Source organism: Gymnoscopelus braueri (assembly GCF_963280865.1).
Source record: "Gymnoscopelus braueri genome assembly, chromosome: 14".
Lineage (NCBI taxonomy): Eukaryota > Metazoa > Chordata > Actinopteri > Myctophiformes > Myctophidae > Gymnoscopelus > Gymnoscopelus braueri.
In genome coordinates this window covers 8,510,653-8,530,069 of record NC_137619.1, presented here as the reverse complement: position 1 = coordinate 8,530,069, position 19,417 = coordinate 8,510,653, and the positions used below count along the sequence as shown (strand labels likewise).

General features: G+C 44.0%; 2 protein-coding genes across 2 annotated transcripts in view; both read right to left on the bottom strand.

Moving 5' to 3' along the window:
• The window catches only part of fbln7 (fibulin 7), a 156,552-nt gene that overhangs the window by 14,543 nt on the left and 122,592 nt on the right, over positions 1–19,417 (bottom strand). The gene's annotated exons all lie outside the window — the stretch shown is intronic.
• ptk7b (protein tyrosine kinase 7b) overlaps positions 1–19,417 on the bottom strand; it is a 121,982-nt gene that overhangs the window by 38,538 nt on the left and 64,027 nt on the right. The window contains exons 2-4 of the mRNA XM_080448643.1: positions 17,713–18,009; positions 3,947–4,049; positions 2,998–3,182 (exon numbers count right to left, since the gene is read on the bottom strand). Of these exons, the coding sequence (XP_080304769.1) occupies positions 2,998–3,182; positions 3,947–4,049; positions 17,713–18,009 (585 nt within the window). The remainder of the gene's footprint in view (positions 1–2,997; positions 3,183–3,946; positions 4,050–17,712; positions 18,010–19,417) is intronic.

Sequence of the window (19,417 nt, the reverse complement as noted above, 5' to 3'; positions counted from 1 at the left end):
GACTTCATCAAGGACCTGTGACCCACCCATTTAAAACCTGTCTGAAAGCTGTCAGCCATTCCTTAAGGTGAAGCACCTATAGAGGAGCAAAGGGTGGAACTGGAAACTCAACAATTATCCTTTTCTCTTTCTTCCTCCACCCAGGTGTTAACCTTGCGTGAGTGTGTGTGTGTGTGTGTGTGTGTGTGTGTGTGTGTGTGTGTGTGTGTGTGTGTGTGTGTGTGTGTGTGTGTGTGTGTGTGTGGCAGGTGGCTAATTAGAGTGGCAAGGGGCATCAGATTCCCCTCACAGATGTGCTGCCGTACCGTACCTACTGTATTCCCCTCTGACTTGAGCAAAAGGCGCTAACAGACCAGGCGAACACACATACGCACACACACACACACAGAGAGCACAAAAAAACAGCAGCGTTCATGTAAAAAACAAAAAAACAGCCCAAAGACATAAAAACAAAAAAAATGCAAATAAGCCACAACATATTACAGCACACCCATTTGTGTAAACACACCACAGGCGGTTCAACCGCGGCCAAATGGTGAAGTAAACGGAAAAACAGAAGCACGGCTCTCAGAGGGAGCTGCTGTTATTATACAGTAGTACAGGATGGTTTGTGATGTAGTCTGTCTGCGTTGGTGGCGTGGGTACATGTAGATACCATCACACTCTCTGCTAGCAGTGGTGGAAAAACTACTCAAATGTTTTACTTAACACATTGAGTGCCAAAAACGGTCCGGACCGTTTTTGAGATTTTTATTTTTTATTATAATTTTTTTTTTCCAATATTTTTTTTCCCTTCACAGCACCAGGAGATATCATTTTTCGAAGATTTAGACTCCAATCCACTTCCTGGTTAACTTCAAAAGCCTGTATCTCGGCTCCTGTGTAATTTTTTTTTTTATTATGTATTTTTGACTATTTTCGACTATTTTCAACTGGCTGCAACTATGGAACGGATTACCTAATGTTTTTAATTTTTTTCCCCCGATTGTACGAGACCCCTGTGTGTGTAATGAGGGGATCACCGTGAGGACGGTGATCACTGAAAAGATTTTGTGACTACTTGAAAAAGGTTCAAAAATGGTTAAAAATCCAGGCACTGTGAGTACCCTGTTTTAAAAAAACCCTGGCACTCAATGTGTTAAGTAAAAGTATCAATACTGCAATGTAGACATACTCTGTTACAAGTAAAAGTCCGGAATTGAAAATTGACTTGAGTAAAAGTACAAAAGTATTGGCATCAAGCTCACGCTGATGCCACAAGCTCACAAGCTTGTGGCATCGAGCTCGCATCGTGACGCATTGTGAGCTTGTAGATCGGCTACTTTCAAATGGTTGAAATTATATGTAGGCCATATTCACTACGTTCGGCTGATTTATTTTTCTCACTTTGCTCATCAGTCTGGCCAGCCTCCTATTTGACTCGTATTTCAATTACGTAGGCAAGTCAGGAAGTGACTTGAGTTTTACATTGGACAACACTGGTCCCGCCCCCCTAAAGACCAATCAGAAGCCGCAAGTCGTTAGATAGGAGGCTTACCAGACTGTATAGCGAGTGAGAAAAATGTATCCGCCGAACGTAGCGGAGCAGTCTGGATCCCAGGCGAGTTAATGTAGGCTATGTTTTGTGATAATAATCAAAATCTACAAAGTAACTACGTAGTAGTAACTAAACTTTTCAAATAAACGTAGTGGAGTAAAAGTACAATATCTGGATCCGAGATGGTAGTGGAGTAGAAGTTAAAGTATTGGAAATTGGAAATACTCAAGTAAGTACAAATACCTCGACATCTTTACATTAGTACAGTACTTAAGTAAATGCACTTAGTTACTTTCCACCACTGATGGTGTTACTTTCCACCATGAAATGGTGTGATGCAGAGTCTGTCTGCGTCGGTGGCGTAGGTACAGTAGATACTATCACACTCTCTGCTAGTAACATCATTATCTCTCTCTCTCTCACTCTCTCTCTCTCACTCTCTCTCCATTAATGGTCCAGGTACTCCCCCAGCAACAGATCTCATTGTGCTCGTCAGCCCACACATTCCTCACCCCCTACACACACACACACACACACACACACACACACACACACACACAAACAATCTAAAAACAATCATAGCAAGTGTGAAAAAGTGGGAAATATTTATACAAAGTGGGAAAAAATGTGGTGAGCTGAAAGCTCCCATTGATTTATTCATTTTGCCGTTATTACCCAGCTCGAATATTAAGGATGCTGGCGCCGACGGCGGCGGCAGCAGCTGCTCTGAAGCCTGGAGAGTGTTTGAAACCCATCAACGTGGGAAGTAAACACTGAGGGAAGGATTTTTTTCCTGTGTGGAATGTATTGCAGAGGCCCCTGTGATCAGTCCAACAAGGGGTGTGAAGCAAGCATATACACCTAAAAGACTGATTATACTTGTAACATGTAACATTGTGAGCTTGTGAGCGGCTATTTTACCTCACCTTCACACGTACACACGTGCGCATATGGGCACACACAGACACAGGCCGACATGCAGAGGTGATTTTGACGGCAAATTTTGATTTAGTTTTAGTCATAGTCTTTTGAATAAAATGTAGTTTCAGTCATATTTTAGTCATCTGAAGGGTTTTAGTCGACTAAATATCATAAGATTATAATCTACAGTTGATTTAGTCGACTAAAACGTATTTCGGCGGTGCCTTGATGGCGTCGTAATGGCTGATTTTACACTTGGTTGCATGCTGAAAATAGCCGATCTGCTATTCTCAGAGCGCAACCAAACTAAATGACTCGCCTTTTAGTTCTACTGGATCTCTTCTCCACTAGTCTACTTTTTATTTGTTGAGGAAATTGTCAGTATATTTAGTCTTAGTTTTAGTCACCATAGCTTAGTTTTTATTTACTTTTCGTCAGTGAAAAAAGGTAATCGACTAAATTCTTTGTCAGTTTTAGTCGACGAAATCAACACTGACCCTCATGCACGCACGCACACTTTCAGACAACCGTGCACGCACCTATGATGTTGAGGGTGAAGTTGGTGTTGCTGCAAACGTTGCCCGCCGCGTTCTTGGCGCAGCAGTAGTAGACGCCGTTGTCGTCCGGACTGGCGCTCCGGAAGTTGAGGGTTCTCTCCTTGTTGTTGATCTGGTGGGTCTTCTCCGACAGCTTCGTCCCGTCCTTAAACCACTGACACGTCGGCCTGCCAGGGAGGGAGGGAGGGAGGGAGGAGAGGAGAGAGGAGAGAGGAGAGAGGAGAGAGAGAGAGAGAGAGAGAGGGAAACAGGGAGGAGGTTGAGGGGTGAGGAAGCAACCAGGTAATGAAGGATTAGGGAGGAGGCCATGAGCAGGTGGAGAAAAAAAAGATGGATGACCCCGAGAGAGAGAGAAGAGAGGGGAAGACGTGAGGGTAAGGTGGAGGTTAGATTAACGATTTAATTGTGTTTGGCCATTGAACATTTGGAACACAATGAATACAAATTAAAATTCTGTTTGCCTTTTAGGCTTCGAAATAAAATAAAAATGGCACAGGGCAGATATGACAAATAACTTAAATATACAAAGAAATTATTGACATATTTAATACATTTATACATGTAAAAATTGCAGAAATAGCAGATCTACAAGCTTACAACGCATCACAAAGTGACGTGTTGTAAGCTTGTAGATCTGCTATTTCTGCTTTTTTTAATATTTGAAGTGTGAACATGTTTCAATCGATTATGACGATTATGCAAAAATAATTGCGATTATCTGAAATAATTGCGATTACACGATTATGTAATAAGTGTCTGACAGGCCTATGTGTGGGGGGGGGGGGGGGGGGGGACTCATGAGAGAGGGCATGAGAAAGGCCAAAATTGGGAACGGCACAGTTTGTACAGCAGTACAGTGTTCTGAGTGAACTTTGATGATCATTGCTCTCTGAACTTTAGGTGACGGGAGGAAGGAGGAAGGGAGGCTCACCGCGGGTGTCCGTCGATGTGGCAACGCAGCGTGACCGGAGCGGAACTCTCGATCTCCTGCTCCGTGGCCGGCTCCTTCAGAGCCACTCCCCCGCTCTCCAGCCCTGTTTGGAGAAAGGAGAAAGTACAGAGAGAGAGAGAGAGACGGGTGAGCAACGAGAGGAGTAATCCAGTGGAAGAGAAAACCAGGACGGACAGGAAACGAGAGAGAGGGAAATCGAGTTAAGTGGTATTCCTGTCCTGTGTCCTTGCGGGACAACGTGGTACTGTGGGCTAGCGGTGCCTGACGCTAATGGATGCAGCAGACTACAAGCACATCACTATGATGACAAGCCCCCGTGACTCCCTCTCTGTTACGGACAGACAAGATGTAACGTCTCTGCTGCGTCAGGCTGCCCTGCCTCCATCATGCCACTGCAGACAGTGCCCTTTAACCATGTTTTTATGGACACACAGTACATTTACTTTCTCTGTTAAAAAGAAAGGGCCACTCTGGCTGTCAGAGGAGCTCGTAAAAACCAGAGAGAAAGGAAGTGAGGAACGATGGGAGCGAGCTGCTCTTCTCCGTTAAGGGATTTGTCTCGGTCTGTTGGGGCATATCAACCGCTAGGGGAGGTCGTTCAAAAAAAACAAAAAAAAACAAGCACAGTGGCAAATCAGTAGCTCTGAAGTTGGACATTTGAAACAAAAAGTAAGAGCAAGGGTACATGAAGATTTACTAGTCTCTTAAAATCTCAGTCTCAAGTGAAACCAACTGGTATATTGAGGCAAAACTTTCTCTCTTAACTTTATGGCACAAAATAGTCTGCTACCCCCTTGAGAGAGGAAGCATTAATCAGAGATTTCTAAGTTAATGGAATTATTCATATTCTCCAATCAAAATTTGTGTTTTGTTTTTGCGTACGGAAAACTCTACTGAAACATCAGTGCTGGCAGCGTGCAGTTTCACTGTAGTGTGGCACCCCTGGAGCAGTTTGGCGTTTCACTGCCTTGCTTTAAAGCTCCACTCTGTAGTGTTTCTTGCCATCTCACTGTAGGAATACCCCCTCATGTTGTGTACAGGTAATTTGGAACCTTGAACATCATGTCCTTTGCAGGTTCTCAAACCAGCAACCTGCACCAGAAGTATCTTCCCTTAAAAAGGTAGGGTAAGTGATATTTTTTTATTAAAACAAAAAAGTTTTTGTTAAAAGGTTAAAGCACAATATTCTGATAGTAATCATTGCTATAGAGTGTTTGTTCAGTCACAGAGGTCTCCATGTCTCTCCAGTTCTTTAATAAACAGGAAATACATTTTCAGGTAGGTGACAACATTTCAGCCAATGAGGAGAGAGTACCCATTTATCAGCTTTTCATAGTATTCCAGTTCCAATTTTGTCTGCTCATTTCTTTGCGTCATCACTTCCAATTTCACTTGTTTAATCTGTATCCTGTCTGAGTTCTCTATCCTGATTGGTTAAAATGTGTATCCTGACCTGAAAATGCATTTTCTGTTTAATAAAGAGCTGGAGAGACATAGAGACTCCTGTTACTGAATAAAACACCCTATAGCAATGAGTACTATCACAATATACAGCTATTTAACACTTGAACTATCCCTTTAATGTAACAACTCCATAGATAGATAGGCTCCATTACTAATTCACAGGATTTTGGATCAATTCTGGTTGACATCACTCAACTCTCACTGCAGCAAATATTAACCCAGACCCAGACTGTGCAAAGCTCGATTACCACATTACATCAATTATATATTATTAACCAACCGATCAGGTAAGACACGTTACAACTTCATTCATTCCTTTGGGGCAATTTCAAAAGTCGCCTATGAGACATTTTTACAGTTGCTAGGGAACCTCAGCCATCTGCTGTGTTGTGTTGGGTAAACAGCTATGTTTACTCAGAATGAGCATGCAGGATAATTGTCATCTATATAATGATAGAGGTTGCGCATGCCTGCTTTAATATGCATGACCGTGTACATGATATGATTATGGTGGGTGGGCATGCATGCTTTCAGTGTCGTGAGTGGGTGGTTACTTGCTTGCATTGTGTGGAATCGGATATATGAGTCGGACGGTGGTTGTGTGTGTGTGTGTGTGTGTGTGTGTGTGTGTGTGTGTGTGTGTGTGTGTGTGTGTGTGTGTGTAAAACACCTGAGATCTGTGTTGAGAGGATGAGAAAACCCCTCAGCCCTCATGACGAATTCTGCTCCTATGGCCTGTGGCTGAACAGTGGAGTTTGCGTGTGTGTTTGTCTATGAAATATGCATGGAGTGAGACCAGAGACAGCGGGGAGGGGGGAGAGAGAGAGAGAGAGAGAGAGAGAGAGACGAGGGGGAAGGGCGCATCACCACTGTAAGGTCAGAGGGGGCGCTATAGAGAAAGACCGACCCTGTCACAATGGATTTACAGTAGCACCTAGCAATACCGTGCACCCTGAGGGATCCTGGGAGACGGTTTCTACAGAAACGGGGGCCTCCTTCCTATCTGCGTATAGCAGGAACCCTCATTATAGCAGCCAGCCCCTAACAGAGATGCTCTACAACTATATCTTTGTGTGCGCGCATGCGTGTGTGTGCATCAGGTGGAACAGCAGAGTATGCTGATCTTAGGTGTGTGTGTATAGTGTGTATGTGTGTGCGTGTGCGTGTGCGTGTGTGTCAGTCAAGGCAACTCCAGAGCCTTAGTGAGGAGTACTGTAGGAGGAGGAGGAGGTGGTATGGAGGTGGACCGACACCATTATAAGTGCAGTGACCCGGGGCCAGTCACACAGACAGACCTGTTATTAGTGCTGCAGAGAGAGGAGGAATGAGGGTAGGGAGACGCTTTAAGAGAAAAGGAAACAGTGAGTCACTTATAGGAAGAGAAGGAGAGAGAGCGCACGGGATCGGGGCCGTCTGTCTCGCCTGCAACATGACATGACGGTCACACCTTTAGGTCAAATTAATTGCTTTGGGTACCACCCAGTGTTGATCGCAACCAAACATAAAATGACTTTTTATTTGTTGACGAAATTGTCAATATATTTAGTCATAGTTTTAGTCATCATGGCTCAGTTTTTATCTAGTTTTCGTCAGTGAAGAAAGGCTAGTCGACGAAAATTTTTCGTCATAGCTTTAGTCGCCGAAATCAACACAGGATCCCACATGGATGAGTTCTATAGCGTCAGGATAATCCTGCACAGTAAAATACTGTCCTCATTTAACTCTGAGACTTGGCATTTGGTTACAAGTTACAAATGTGTATGTAATTAACTTTTAAATATTTGTGACTGTGTTGCCAGTTGATATAGCCGGTAAACCCTATATAAGGTATCATCACATAGAAAGAGATGGAAAATAGCAAGCATATAGAGCAGTGGTTCTCAACCAGTGGTCCGGGGACCACCAGTGGTCCTTGAGGGGGTTCCAGGTTCCACCCTTATAGATCTTTAACTCTTGAGAGCGTAAAATTAAACCAAATGGACCCTCACAGGTCCATTTGGTTTAATTTTACGCTCTCAAGAGTAAAATTATTGTGAAACATCGGCATTACTTAATTAAAGAATTGTTATTTTGATCAGCGTTTGCCTGTTATCTCTCCTATTGGTACCACATCAATACAGCATGGAATTGTGGACAAAATCGTATCCTACGATAACAAAATATTCTATGTTTTGGGTCTGAGAGTCTGAATCTCATCAAATGGTGGTCCGTGGCTCAAATGCTGAATAAATAATGGACCTTGATATGAAAAAGGGTTGAAAATCACTGATATAGAGAATGTTATGAAACACAAGACATGAGTTGGACCGGTGCCCATGTGGTACGGCCATTACGATTTAGGGCCACTCGGGCAGCCCACGAATGTGACAAGTTGCCACCCGGGACTCACCTGGATTCTGTGACAGTGACACATTCTTTGCCTTGTCTCTCAGACTGGCACAAATTGTGTTATACTAAGCTATTAGTGGTGTATACTTTCCTATAATCCCTATTAGAATGTGTGACTCAAAGTGTTACACCAGCACAGGGGCAAACCTGGCACCCAAAGCCATAATTAGGAGCAAAGTAATTATTATGTTGGGAGGCAAAACAGGAGGACATCCTATCAACATTGACTTGATAACAGATTCATTGAGAGGATAATACCATGGCGGCGGTTTCGGGACCATTCATTCTCACTGTGCCAAAAGGACCTCTGTCTGTGTGTGTGTGTGTGTGTGTGTGTGTGTGTGTGTGTGTGTGTGTGTGTGTGTGTGTGTGTGTGTGTGTGTGTGTGTGTGTACTTGTGAGTACCTGTGAGTACCAAATATCCCCACAAGTATATAGTAGAATTTGAGAAATAGATGTTGTGAGGACCATTTTCCTGAGAAATGGTTGTTTTATGGTTAAAAAAAAGATTTTTAGAGATATAGGTTTACAATTCAAAAGATTCAGATTGAGTTTAAGGATTAGACATTTACAGGTTAGATTTAGGGGTTGGAAGTAGAGTCAAACATGATTCATACTCAGTTGCGTGCCAGTGTCATGCACCGATAAATATCTGATCTATAAGCTCACAACACGTCGCAGCACAACGCGTTGTGAGCTTATAGATCAGATATTTTTCGGCTTTAGGCGTACGGTCAAAAATGGCATTCATAATATTGCCGTCCTAAAATGTTGATGTCCTCACAAGTTCGGTAATACAAACCTGTGTGCGTGTGTGTGTGTGTGTGTGTGTGTGTGTGTGTGTGTGTGTGTGTGTGTGTGTGTGTGTGTGTGTGTGTGTGCGTCTGCTGCTGTCTTTGTTACACTCGCTGAGTTGATTTGGTGCCACGGTGTTGGGTTTCTGAGATGGAGACAGACAGGATAGATGGTGGTCCGTCAGGGGAGAAGAGGGATTCTGGGGGTGATTGACGGCACCATACGGGGGGAGTGGAACCAGGCGGGAAAAGGGTACTAGTGGGGGTGAACTCACACACATACTGTATGTTGTCTAGAGAGGAAGCGAGTGTCCTTTGACGTGGACTTTTTCTATTTTTTTTTGCCAGTGGATCAACGTCCACAGTGCTGAGGAGGAGGTGTCAGATTTCATCTTCTCTTGACTGACAGGGGCAGACAGGCTCAGAGCCACCCAGCTCTCCTTTGTGAGAGAGGCTACAGTATATATATATATATATACACAGTACTACAGCAAAACCCTCTGGTTAAGTGCTAATTTAACCACTTTAAACCTAGACAATCAGAGATCGGATCCTACTGGTACGTCTGGGATATCGTCACTTAGTGCAGGACCCCCAAAACTATATGTATTTGACCTAGAGTTCTCAAATTCTACCCGAACCCGACCCGGCCCGACCCGACCCGACGTTTTCGGGCCGAGCCGGGCCTCAAAAGTATGCTAATTGGTCGGGCCGAGCCGAGCCTCGGGCTCCATGAAAAAAAAAAAAAAATTAATGATTTTTTTTTAAATATTTAATTTTTTTTATAATATATTTTTTAATTCTGTTCTGTCTGAATGTGTATTTATCTATTATGAAGATGGCGCTGACGGCGCTGACTTACTGGCGTTAACTTGCACTGTGCTGCTCACGCTCATGGCTCAGGCAGCAGAGCGAGAGAGAGTAAAAAAAAAGCGATTCTGGGCGAGCGTTCCGGTGGTAAACAGAACACTCGCCACAAAACACACTCGCCCCCATTCCTTTCGTGGACAGAGGCCGCCGGATTAGACCCGGGGCGAGTGTGTCTTGGGCGTTCTTGTAATCCATTTCCGCATATTATGTAGCCATGGTTCACGTTCATGTTTCAGGGCTACCGCATGATGCATCCATATCAAGGGCCCTTTTAATACAAAAACCCACGTCAATTTCGGTCTACAGTACACCAGCCTTCAACAATAGTGTACATTCAGTGGTCAGGTTCGTTCAGAAATCAATGGACCCTTCGCTAAGCCCCACCCACTCCACTCTGTGACTGGTGGTGCGAAGTTAGTAACACCCAGGCCTGGCAGCGCCTGGCAAACTTTGCTTCTCACCCATTGACTTTCATGTTAAATGATGGCTTTTCACCTTAAAAATAATCGATCATTTCAGGAGCAAGAGCTTCAAAATCTCTTCTAAATCTAGTCAACAAGGCCTGCAGTAGGCTAGGCACTGGACAAATGTGCATGACATTATTTCAATAAACTAAAAACATGGGAAATGTTAGAGGGAGTAATAGCCATGGATACACGACGGTCGACTGTCACGACCGTCATGGATGAACTTCAACCTGGTGTTTGCACTTTCTCCATTTATGGCCCGTACATCTACATGAACATTCATATTTCAAATATAAAGTGCTTATCCCATGGCCACGGATGTTACATTTATGTACGGGCTCTCAGAAGTACCCGTATCATCCGTATTGTTCAATAAAAAGCATTTTAATCTGATCGGTGGCCATTTTCTCCATGCGCTTTCAACAAAGCCACCCTATCGGTTTGTAGGTGTATTGCACTCTGATACATTATGAGAAAATGGCCACTGATCGGATTAAAATACTTTTTATTGAACAATACAGAATATACGGGTACTTTTGAGAGTCCCGTGCATAATTTCAACATCCGTGGCCATGGGGTAAGCACTTTATATTTGAAATCTGAACGTTTATATAGATGTACGGACTGTAAATGGAGAAAGTGCAAACACCAGGTTAAAGTTGATCCATGACTAACAGGAGTTTTCATGTACCGCAGGGTAAGTCTGCCAGGAGCAGTTAATAAATAGACGAACAAATGAATTAATACACTTAAACAGGCAGCGCTGTGATTCTGAATTTTGTTACGATTACAGTGATTAGTAGCCTATTATTGACACCACCTGGGCGAGTGAGTCGTACTCGTATCGTGTAACTTTCCTGAAGAAGCTGTGTATGTGTTCAACAACACAGCCATTCAGCCTTGTAGTTTAAGTGCAGATTTCAGCTTGGGAAAAGCAGCCTCAAACGGGTTTGGGTACGTGGTTCATAGTCACCATTGCGTTATCGTGCTATTCCTATTCTTGCTATTATGTTGCAAATGATTGTGTGTGTGCTGACGCAATAACATTGACAGCTATGGCAGGTGACGAAAGTTTGCCAGACCTATGCCAGGCTAACAACGGTTGCTAAGCTGGCATTGGACAATCGCTTTTGCGGTGGGGTTTAGCGAAGGGTCCATTGAAGAACGCAGGAGCAAGCTTTCCATATATAGCCACGCGCGAGAACGTGCATACACGCAGTACACTACACGTGTCGTTGTTTTGTTTACGTTGTCAAAATGTTTTAATTTGAAGGTTTAACAGGATGTTCAATGTGTTTTTGTGAGTTAAGATTACTAACCGGCGTGCTCTATACTGGCGTGCTGTGTTAAGTTACACAAGTGGCGGAAACGGTGCTTTCTGATTTTCACAATACAATGTAATCCACCCGCGTTTAGTTCAGTATTATAATATTTTTCACCCAACGCGTGTAAACTTAAGCTAATAGGTTAACAACAGTCTCGAGTCGGTCTCAGACAGTCAGGGGGGGAGAGGAGACGGAGACGATGCATCGCATTGCACAGAGGTGTGTCCGTGAGCCAAAGACAAGGATTTAACTTCATTTAAATCAACACAGTCAGTGTAAGTTAATGTCAGTCAGCGCCGTCAGCGCCATCTTCATAATAGATAAATACACATTCAGAACAGAATAATAATATTAAAAATATTTAAAAAAAAAAATAAAAAAAAATCCAAAAACTTTTTTTTCTTTTTTTTTTCCCCTCGGGTTTTTTCGGGTTTCGGGCCTAACATGATGGAAATAGTCGGGTTCGGGCCGAGCCTCGGGCCGGCCCAGTCGGGCCCAGTTAGGGCCGAGCCTTAATTTTCAGGCCCGTTGAGAACTCTAATTTGACCCCCATCTCCAATATTTTGTTGCAGGGACCCACCAGAAGCAAAGATTTGAGTTACAAATGTTCGCTTAGAAAATATGTATATTCAAAGGTTTGCACACATTTTCACGATCTTTTTGTCAAATAGCAGATCTGCAAGCTCATAGCACGGCACTCGCTGCCGCACTATGAGCTTGTATATCTGCTATTTTTGAATAGCCAAAAGTATAAACGGACCGAGGACCCCACTTTGAGAACCAATGATTTAGTGTATGGTCTAAAACTGGGTGGAAAAACTATTCGGAAATTAGAAAAACAGCAGCATTGCAGAACCAGTGCAAAAAAAAAGTTGGGGCGGTGATGGTCCTTCATACTAGGACGGCATCAGGATTTGTTTTCAAATCAGTGGGTGTAGTTTTTGGTAAGTGTTGGTTTTCTCTTGCTGTTCAAGCCCAGTCATTGAATTTAGATTTTCCCCAGACTTAACGTAGGCGGAGATCTCTAATCGTCTGGCTATGCGAGACTATCAACCCGTGGTGTGACGGACGTTCCTAAAAAAAATCTAAATTCTTCAAAAATAGCAGATCTACAAGCTCACATAACATATTGTGAGCTTGTATATCTATTATTTTCCGCTGCGTGACACCATTACAACTAAGTATAAAATAGGGCTTAAGTAATGGACCCGTAAGGGCAGAGAGAGATGGGATGTCTGTGAGGGAAAGTAGTGTGTGTGTGTGTGTGTGTGTGTGTGTGTGTGTGTGTGTGTGTGTGTGTGTGTGTGTGTGTGTGTGTGTGTGTGTGTGTGTGTGTGTGTGTGTGTGTGTGTGTGTGTGTGTGTGTGTGTGCGCGCGCGTGTGTGTAAGACAAGTCTGACCCTGCAGCAGGAGAGGCATTGTTTGCACAGACTGGCTGACGTACAGATGGGAGTCTAGGTCATTAAGCACTTAAACCCTATATACTTCATTGACCGGAGTACCCCAGGGGTCTATGTTAGGCCCCCTCCCTTTTTCCCCCCCTTCACCAAATCTCTGCCTAAAGGTTGGCTCCAGAACAGGGACACTTGGGTTCATGTGGTGAAGGCTGTATAAGGGCGGATGCATTCGGATGCCCAGCCCGCCACAGGATATGAATGCTCTTTATATATTGCAGGAACCAGGATAAGAGGAAGAGGGGGTGATCTATCGGAGCCTTTATCGACTGAGGCAGCTCCGGAAACACGAGATGCTCAAAATGCTTGCATGGGAGAGACTAACGGTAGCTCATTAAAATATGATACTGTGTTAGTGTGTGTGTTTTTGCAAAATGTGGCAGGGGCTGCGTCGAATGAAATATTGAATATGAATGCAACGCAGATCTCTCCATCTGTGCGGCTGTGTCTCTCTATTTACTTTCTGTGTGTGTGTGTGCGCCAGCATCTCGAGGAGAGATGCCGTGCTGATCCAGGACCAACAAAACGTGCCGGTGACAATAGAGATCCTGACGCCTAGGCAGGACACACTCTTACCGTGGGGACCCACAGAGTGACCAGGCCAGGACAAAAGGAGGGGGCGGGTGATGTGGAGAGAGAGAGAGAGATAAAGTGGGGGGGGTGTCTAAAACCTCCATTAGGAAACATAAGGGGATAATTACTCAAAATGACTATTCTCAACTGGCTGGGATTAGACCACCCTCCATTGAGAGCAGGATAGATTAACTCTCTCCCTCGCAACCCAGCTGCACTGCTAAAACTGCTCCACAAAAGAGTGGTGGTGGGGTTTTCTGATTGGGAGAGAGGGTGGGGGTTGTGGAGTGGACTACGGCCTCTAGTAGTACAGTACAAAGTACAGTACAAACCCTCCCAAACCCCCCTCTCTCCACTACACACGCAAAGTAGCACACACATGACCGCACGCATATTCAAAATTAATGCCGGGGGGGTGGGGGGGGGTTGGTTGCTCAAAGGGCGTGTGCCGCTTTATCGCCCGTTAAACGCGTGTTGGGGAAATACGACGACTACATCTGTCATAACACGGGGCGACGGGCCCATCGGAGTGCGGTGATGCGGAGAACGGGTGAACTAACTCGCAAACATGACAGAAAAGACAAATTGAGTCGATCCACACGGACAGATGTTGCTTAGAGAGAGAGGAGTGATTATGGATGATTTACGGCACCCGGCGTAATCATACTGTTAGATAGAGAACATGTTTGTGTACGGTACGGTGGTATGTGCGTGTGCTGCTAGCGCTGTAAATTCCTCTCCTGTATGGTACGATAATGGCATAATAGCTCTTGTTACAAAGGCTGCCGTTAAGTGGTTTTTCCTATCTGAGGTCAGACTGAAGGAGCCTGCTCCCCGTCCATGTTCCAGGAACTGTTCTCTTATCCGACTGATACCCAGCTATTGTTAGGACGTTACTGGCCTGGGCTCATGTGCACGTACGTAAGTTTCAGCCAGCGGTATTAATATAACTACTACCACATCCATTCATAACTGTCCCGCAGCTATGTATGTGTGTAGGCCTTGTCTGCGTTATGCATGTCCTTAGCCGGTGGTGTAAAGTAACTAAGTACATTTAGTCAAATCCATTTGGTTACATTTGTACTCTCTCACAGTTAAATTAACACTGAAGATTTTACTGTGAGATCCTAAAATGCTACTTTTCTGGCTGTTCCTAAATCAAGATTAAGGAACAAAGGTGATGAGACTTTCCATCAGGGCCCCTAGTCTTTGGAATGACTGAACAGAGATCAGATTGGGAATACTAGTTATTCTTTCTTAAGTCTCTCCTACAGTAAAAACCCTTCTTCATGTTCATTTCTTGCGTTGTATTTATCACCTCACCTCTTCTGCTATGCTCATCACTAAACCTGTGATACACAATGTTTTTTTGTGAGCAAATCTAATGATCAGGATGCACAGTGAAGGAGTATTACAATGACATAGCCATTGCATTCAACACATTTTTGACCCATGTCTCACTTCCTATGTCTATTACCACAAGCTCAAAAACACTGGCCCATTCATCACCACCCTAATAAATGCAGACGCAAAGCATTCGGTGTGCTGCTAATGGCCTATTCTATGAATCTGCTGTCACTGAATGACTTGCAGCAAGAACACTAAGATTCCCTGATGTTTAACATGATCTTCCATCCAATAAAAAAAAAAAACACACCCTTGTTCTGGATGGGAATCTTAATGACCTGGCAGACAATGCAGTTTGTTCTCTGTCATGATGGCAACTCATCAAAACTAGCGATTCATGTTTATCTCGTTTTTTTTTTCCTTTATCCGTGTCATTACGTCGGTTGATTTTTATTGATGCACTAAATCTTTTTTTTTCTTTCTTTTTCTTACAGCACATAAAGGGATTTCCCCTCAGGTCAGATGAGGGCTTGAGAAATATGATGCTTTTTCTTGTGGCTCGGTCTGGCTCACACTTTCAACACCACGAGTCCAAGCTAGGAGTCACAGTCCACTGACAACCGCTAGTGGAAGGAGATCACAGACCCTGGACTGAACTTCAGCCCTTTCTCTGTTTCTCTTGGCGCTGTGTGTGTGTGCGTGTGCGTGTGTGCGTGTCTCGCCGTCTCTCCTTCTCTCTTTTTGGTTTAGTACCAGGAGCTCCGGACACAGTCTGTTCTTGTAATCAGCCTTTAAACAATTCCAAACTGTCAGCACGGGGGGTAAAAGAACGTCCCAGTCAGACACAGGCGGAGATGGTGAAGGGGTGTGTGTGTGTGTGTGTGTGTGTGTGCGTGGGGGGTAAATGGTCAGGGAGGAGACGGTTATGGTTTCCAGCTTTGCTAGTCAACCACTAGCAATGGCGCAAACCCCCCACTTTGGTTCTTGAAACACAGAGCTCTATTTTTCGACAGCAACTGGCACCCGAGGGCTTCAACATCACATTGTTATTTTATTCCATGTACCCAGCAGAATCACGAGTGTTCATTTAATGCTGAGAGCCACAGCATAACTGAGGGGTTGGTTATGCCTTAGATCATTCAGTGCCAAGTAAATAAATAAATAATAGCCAATAGTGCCAGCGATTTTTCATTTTTCTTACCTTTTCAAGTAGTAACAGAATATTTATCTTTAATGTGATCTATCCCCTGATGGTTGGTAATCACAGGGGTTTCACTGTGCTTCCACGAAATAAAAAAAAATGTCATCGCGACCTGCCGTTCACTTCTTATAGGCCGTTGAAAATAGTCTCGCCAAAAATGCAGGGGAAAAAAAGGATCTCAAGATACAGCCATTTCCCCGTTGACTCTAACCAGGCATGTATGGAGCATTAGATCTTGTGATCACGTGATCTCCTTGATCTCTCTGTGTCTGAGCCTGAAATGGTGGCTCATAGGTTGCGGAACAGCGCCATCTAGTGGTAAACACTGAAAACACGGTTTACGCGTCTTTGGCGCTCTGGGCTTTGGAAAAAATGGACGTGTACACGCCAATGGCACCGAATTAGTTAATGGCATAACGTGTTGGGAAAGTGGGGTGGGTGTGGTCAAGGTGTTGGGGGAATGGGGGGGGGGGGCTAACCCATCGTGAATACGATGTCAGAGCGAATAGGGTCAGTGTTAATCTAGACCGAAATAATTACATGGCTGGAAGGTGAATTTCAGTGCTCAGTAATTTCCACACAAAAGCCTTTTTGAGGCGATGCGGGGGGAAAGGGGAGAGTGTTACACAAATGGAGAAAAGAACGATACAAGAAACACATGCGTGGTGATGGTGGCACACACAGATCCAGTTTCCTCCTTTAGGAGGCGGGGGGGAGGAACAGGAAGCCACAAAGAACAAGGTACCAACACGACACAAACATTCCTCCAGCTCGTACTGACACTCTATACGGTGACTTTTGTTTTGCCTTTTTCTCCATCCTAGAAATTGGATCGGACCATTGTTTCGCAAAACTCTGAAACCCCAGGAGGGCCAGCAATTATAACTATAGAATCCCATAAGGGGGCAGACAGAGTAAACATTCAGAATGTTCTCGGCTGAAGATACAGTAAGGAGAGGCCGAGAGGGGTGTGGGGGGCGAAAGGTGACACTCACACCAGTGCAGTGGTGGAAAGTAACTAAGTACAATTACTTAAGTACTGTACTCAAGTACAATTTTTAGGTATTTGTACTTTACTTGAGTATTTCCAATTTCCAATACTTTTACTCCACTACATCTCGGATCCAAATATTGTACTTTCACTCCACTACAATTATTTGAAAACTTTAGTTACTAGTTACTTTGCAGATATAAATTATTACATTATAAAACATACATTAACCACTTTAGCCCTATTTTATACCTAGGCTATTTGAAAATAGCCGATCTACAAGCTCACAACGCGTCGCATCGCGACGCGCGGTGAGCTTGTAGATCTGCTATTTTCAAACATTTTAGTACTTTTACTTTTGGTACTTTAAGTACATTTTAATACCAATACTTTTGTACTTTTACTCAAGTAAATTTTTTATTCCGGAATTTTACTTGTAACAGAGTATTTCTACAATGCAGTATTGATACTTTTACTTAAGTAAGAAATGTGAGTACTTTTTCGACCACTGCACCAGTGTTGATTTCGTCGACTAAAACTACGATGAAAATGTTCGTCGACTACCTTCAGTCACTGACTCACAGCGTCGCAGCGCGTTGTGAGCTTGTAGATCGGCTATTTTCAGCATGCAAGTGTAAAATCAGCCATTACGACGCCATCAAGGCACCGCCAAAATACATTTTAGTCGACTAAATCAACTGTAGATTTAGTCGACTATAATCTTATGATATTTAGTCGACTAAAACTAGACAAAAACTAAAAACTATTTCAGATGAATATGAAAATATGACTAAAACTAAATGGAATTTTATTCAAAAAGACTAAAAAAACTAAATCAAGATTCACTGTCAAAATCAACAACTCGACTCACACTTGATATTGAAGGATGCGTTGGTGGAGTGGAGCTCCTCCGCCGTGACGGCGTTGTGGGCCACGCACTCGAAGTTGCCGGCGTCCGCCTTGCGGTCCACCGCCGTGAACTTGAGGTTGCTGCCCTCCTGGAAGCGTCGCTCCGTGTTCTCCAGGGCCTGGCCGTTGTGCAGCCAGCCGTACCGGATGTCGGCCGGATCGCTGACCTCGCAGCGCAGCATGGCGCTGCGGCCGTGCAGGGCGTCCTGGGACTTGGGCTCTTTGGTGAACTGGATGGCGGACGCTTGGATGGACAGAACTGAGAGAGAGAGAGAGAGAGAGAGAGTGAGGGGAAAGAAAAAGAAAGGATTAGAATGAGGCTACTGTTTGCATTTTTTACTGTGTTTTCCATTCATTAGGCGTTCTGCCACTTGAGCTGGACTCATTTGAGCTTTAGGCGTTATTGGTTAAGTGCAAATCATTATCATCATGAAATTATCTTAATGTCTTAACCCATTAAGACCTGAGGTGATTCTTTAAAAAATCTAAATCTCAACAGTTTTTTGAAAAAAAATCTGGAAAATATTTTTTCAATATTTTTCAAAAATAGCAGATCTACAAGCTCGTAGCGCGGCACTCGGTGCCGCGCTATGAGCTTGTATATCTGCTATTTTTGAATAGCCCAAATAAATCTTAAAATGAGACGCAGATGCGTCCCCGGTCTTAATGGGTTAATAACACTTAGTGAATTTGTGTCTAATGAAAAGGAGTAAAAAAGGATGGGTTTACGACATATGCTCGTATGCTCATATAAACGTGCGTGCGCACGCACACTAAAACATGCTTGCCTAAGACAGGATGCAGCACTAATACGACCACAGACGCACTTAAATCTTTTATTTCCACTGGCTCAACGTTTTGGGGGCCCAGCGGTGAGAAAAAATAATTTCTGCTCTATTTAGCCACATCTCACTAGAGAATAGAGAGAGCCGGATTTTTTACACCGATTCTGGTCAAAGACAATATAAGTCTAGAGACCACAGATATGAATGGATAGAACCAGGTGAGAGAACAGATAGAAGCCATCTTATGCTAGGCTGACATGCTAACATTTCGTTTACTGCAGATTCAGTTCAGTCTTCATTACATTTAGTTTTCATAGAGTTGTAGATTAAGTAAGCCATCACTGAGGAAGGGCTGACCGGTTCTCTATTTGAACTCTGCAGCTGCACTCTGCCTTCTTTGTTTGGACAAATGCCACCGCAAATTCATCAATAACCAACGGCTCAGTGTGACAGGGGCATGCGTTCCGATGGCCTCTGCATCACACAATGTTATCATACCAGATGTCAAGGCTTGTTATCACAGGGAAAGGTCCACTGGTAGAGGCAACTTTAAGCAAACCACCTGTGTGTGTGTGTGTGTGTGTGTGTGTGTGTGTGTGTGTGTGTGTGTGTGTGTGTGTGTGTGTGTGTGTGTGTGTGTGTGTGTGTGTGTGTGTGTGTGTGTGCCGTGCGGCTTCTCTCCCTTAGGGCTGAAGCCAAGTACATGGGAGATCTTTCAATAGGGTTAAATCAAGCAGCCTCTTTCAGATGAGCTGAGGTATTGCCTCCTGTCTTCTCCTCTCCTTCTCTGCCTGTCCATCTTTTCATCAGACCAGCCTTTGTCTGGCCACAGGTGGCTAGTTGGCCGGCCCAACACATGGTATATAAAGATTAAAGACAGAC